Source organism: Frankliniella occidentalis, unplaced genomic scaffold (assembly GCF_000697945.3).
Source record: "Frankliniella occidentalis isolate FOCC.00 unplaced genomic scaffold, Focc_3.1 Scaffold349, whole genome shotgun sequence".
In the NCBI taxonomy this organism is placed as follows: domain Eukaryota; kingdom Metazoa; phylum Arthropoda; class Insecta; order Thysanoptera; family Thripidae; genus Frankliniella; species Frankliniella occidentalis.
Genome location: NW_026267472.1, coordinates 239,857 through 243,985, shown reverse-complemented (window position 1 = coordinate 243,985; position 4,129 = coordinate 239,857). Strand labels below are relative to the sequence as shown.

The following is a 4,129-nucleotide window of genomic DNA, read 5'->3' as shown; positions in this document are numbered from 1 at the left end:
AAGTATGTTTTGTGAGTATTTTTTTTTTTTAACTCTTTCGGTTCGGATAAATAATCTCTTTTCTTTCGCAGTATTTAACGAGGGCGCGCATAAAGCAGCAGCCAGTAACGCAACAGACGCGCAAATGCAGCAGTCTTTGAGGAAAAAGTTTGGAAATTTGGCAATAACGAGGATTTATTCAAAGCAAAACAGTGACAGGTACAGTGGTAGAGTGGTATCAAGGAGTCAGTGGTCAAGGAGCAATAATCATCAGTGGTATCAAGGAGCAATAAGTATAGAAAAACAGGTAAGAATTCATATAACCTTGTAAGTTTGGGTTATAACTTCTCCAGCTTCGTTTTCGAAACTGAAAGTGATGGGAATGTTCTTTTCCTTTTCTCGTTCTGTGAGGATTTTCTCTATTTCTTCTCCGTTCATGACTGCTTCGATTCTTTGTTTGTAGTTCTTCCCAGGTTTGGTGCAATTGGAGGTTGTGTGTCTCCTTTCTCTGCAGTTCTTGCATCGGACATCTTTTAGTTTCTTGGTTTCCGTTGATTCAGTCTCTGTTAATACTAGAAACTCTTCTAGTTCGTTAACCACGTTGTTGAGTCCCGAATTAGTAGGTAATTCTAACTTGGAGACATCGTCTTCGACTAACTTGGTTCTCTCTTGATCTTCAGTTTTCTTGGTGTCTTCCACTTCTTTTGATTCGAAGGTCTTGTTTTCTTCCAGCTTGTAGGCACCGTTTTCTTCTACTTGGACTTGGAGGCATTGAAGATTGGTTCCAAAATCCATCTTCCAATTATTCTCCGGATTATATTCCTCCTCTTTAATCATCTCACACCAGGTAAGATTATTCTCTTCTGCTTTCTTTGCTATTGTTAAAGCTTTTCTTGCTGCTTCTATTTTCGCCTCTTCTGATTTCTCCTTTATTCTTCGCAGATGGTGTTTGATTTCATAAAAATTGGTCTTCTCTTGAAGTTCAAGTTCCAGCTCCATTTCGTCCCAGATGGGGACTTCCATCTCCATGACATCCTCGTCCACTCGTTCGGCCTTTCTGATTCTTAATTCTTTTAGTTTTTCCTTCATTTCGTCTATTTTTGGTTTTAGCACTTCACTTCTTCTTTTCCTTGCTTCTTCCTCTTTTAACACTGCAAACTTCTCTCTTTTCCTTTTCTCCTCCTTTTCCATTTCTTCCCTGGTGAGGGTCCTGTTCCACTTAAACTGGTTTATCTTCTGAGTTTTTGTGGACTTCTCTTCCGCAGGCCTTCCCCGCTTGGCCTTCAGGCCTCTCGCCTTGATCTCTTCTATCTCCAGTAGAGAGAAGTTCCTTTTTAAAGGCGAGATAGGAGCCCTTACTTTTGGAATTTTGTAAGTCTCCATATTTTTTACTTGAACACACTTTACTTGCAGTCACAACACACACTCTTAAGCACAGCACACACACTCACAGACACTCCACTGTCACTTGCAAACACTTCTGAACACTGCACTTGTTCTTCAGAACTCTCCAAAAACTTTTCTTCTCGATGCACTTGACTCAGGGAATAGATTTGGCTTGCTGCTTCACGTACGTCTGCTCTCTACGGCTTTCAGCTCACAAGTGACGCTCAGGCCCTTGTCTGTTCACCCGGTGCATTGTTGTATTGTTGCCGACGTTCAAATTTTCGGCGCCGTTTTACTGGCTGTGATTCCGTCCGTCGTGTATAGTGCGTCGCCCGCAACCTTGCTTCGGCGATCGTCTTTTGTTTTCACGCAAAGGTTAGCCAGGCCGCCGATACACTATACTCCCGCTCGTATTCTGGAGCGAAAGCGGCTAGCCTATCAATGTGGATGATTTGTTTACGTCCAGTTTGATCGTCTCTGATCCTGGCGTTACAATCATTGATTATTTTCAGGATCGTATATGGTCCAACCCAAGGTGAGTTGAGTTTTGGCGAGATGCCTTTTCTTCTGTCTGGTTTATAGAGGAAAACTTTGTCTCCCTCTTTGAAAGGCGAAATCAGCGCCGTTCTATCATAGTAGAGTTTCATTCCTTTTGCTGCTTTGTTTTGCATTTCTCTCACTAGTTGATGAATTTTATCCAGAGTCTCATGAACCCAGTACGGATAATCATCTTTTAACCTCTTTGACACTGGAGGTGCTCCGGTTTCCATCATAAGTGGGGTTCTCATTGGAGATCCGAACATAACCTCATACGGTGAAAAGCCAGTGGAACTGTGAGGTAAACTTCTGTATGCTTGCATCACAAAAGGTAAATAATCTGGCCAACTTGCTTGATCATCATTGACCAGCATTGCCAAATGTTCCTTTAATACTCTTATCCATCTTTCTGCTTTGCCATTTGCAGCTGGATGTCTTGCTGATATTTTATATTTCTTTATGTTATACAGGTTCATTACTTCTTGGAGTAACTCTGATGGGAAGTTTGTTCCTTGGTCTGTTAGTATTGCCAAAGGAGACCCATAAACTGAAAACACATTTGAAATCAGTGCTTTGGCTGTTTCTTCTGCAGTTTGTGTTTTTAGTGGTACTGCAACGGGCCATCCAGACATGGACTCAATTGCGACCAAAGCATATTTATATCCAGCAACGCTTTTTGGGAATGGTCCGCAGAGATCTACATGCCATCTCCCATGCAGGACTCCATCTTTGAAGATTTTCATGGGTTGTTTTGCAACCAACTTGGGTCCTTTAAATCTTGCACAAGTGTTACATCTTGTCATGAATTTTGAAATGTCAAAATGCATTCCAGGCCACCAAAAGAATCTTTGAAGGTGAGCCGTGGTTTTTCTTATTCCAAAATAATTGACTTCTCCGAGTTGTTCGTGATAATACTTGATTGTATTTATCACATGTTTTTCTGGGAGTATTAATTGCAACTGTTCTTTTTCAGGAATATCATTTGGGTCTTCAAATCTTCTGTAGAGAACTCCGTTTCTAATCACTAGTGACTTGAATTGATGCCACAGTGATCTGGTTTTGTTACTACAACCAGAAATCTCTTGGAAATGTGGTTTTTCTCCTTCCACTGCTGTGAAGATTTGGGTGATTTCTGGGTCTGTCATTTGATCATTTCTCATTTGTTCTGGTTCCACTCCATCAGGTACTATTGTAGTCCAGAAAACTTTTATATTGTTTTCATCAGGATATATTCTTCTCAAATTTTCAATTTTAAATTGCAGGCATCTTTTGCAATCTTCTTTACAATGTTGAACATGAAGGTGATACATGTAAATTGTCATTTCACTTTTGCCAGAGATCTCAGTGATGAAATCAATAAGTTTGTCATAGTCCAGTTGGTCTCTACCACAAGAGAATTCAGGTAAACACCACTCTTTGATTTTGAAGAAATCTAACCATCTCTTTAGGTCTTCTAAAGATCTTTTTACTTCCATTGGTGTTGGCTTGTCGAAATATCTTTTCTTGGTTATGACATTAATGATTGTTCTTTTATCTCTTTTGACAGCTACTAGATGACAATTTCCTCTTGACTCTTTATATTTTTGTACCTTCTCTCTGAATTCCTTTTTGACGGAATAGACTTCCTCAATTTGTTTGGCTAGTCCAGCCCCAAATTCTCCATCTTCACTTACTGCATGGATAATGGGTAAGTCTGGTGGGCTGTCCATCAAGGATCCAATTTTATGTATCAAATGGAAATTTTCAATATCCACTCTGTTGATACTAATTCTTTCTCTTTCTTCTAGTCTGGAGCACTTCTTGCAGTCTTCTTGACAAGGCCTGTTTGGCCTACGGCTTAAAGCATCTGCATGTCCTATAGCAGAGCCTTTCACGTGAACAACCGCCAGGTTGTTAAACGTTTTTGTCTGTCACCTTAGAGAGATTCAACTTCTTTTCCTAAAGTTTTTAAATACTTTAAGAGAAGATTTTTTTATTAGGACTTTGCTCCCTTTCTATCGTGATAGCACACTTCCGAAAGAATCAGTGGTACATTTACTATAGAATGGGAAAATTCTTCGCTTGCTTTTTAGTGAGAGCACACTTCCAGATTGCTCTAGTGGTACATCTACTAAAAAGAAAACTGCTTGAACAGGTAAGACGGTGGTAGGACTTTGGTCCGTTCTATTGAGAGCACACTTCCGAAACGAGTTCAGTGGTCCATCTACTATAGAACGAAAATCTTTGT

At 40.1% G+C, this 4,129-nt stretch overlaps 1 protein-coding gene across 1 annotated transcript; it reads right to left on the bottom strand.

Moving 5' to 3' along the window:
- Positions 1-275: 275 nt before the first annotated feature.
- LOC113215299 (uncharacterized) lies at positions 276-1,362 on the bottom strand. The gene has a single exon (XM_026434907.2). It carries the CDS (start codon positions 1,360-1,362, stop codon positions 295-297), a length of 1,068 nt encoding a protein of 355 aa, XP_026290692.2. The 3' UTR covers positions 276-294.
- Between the last annotated feature and the right edge of the window lie 2,767 nt (positions 1,363-4,129).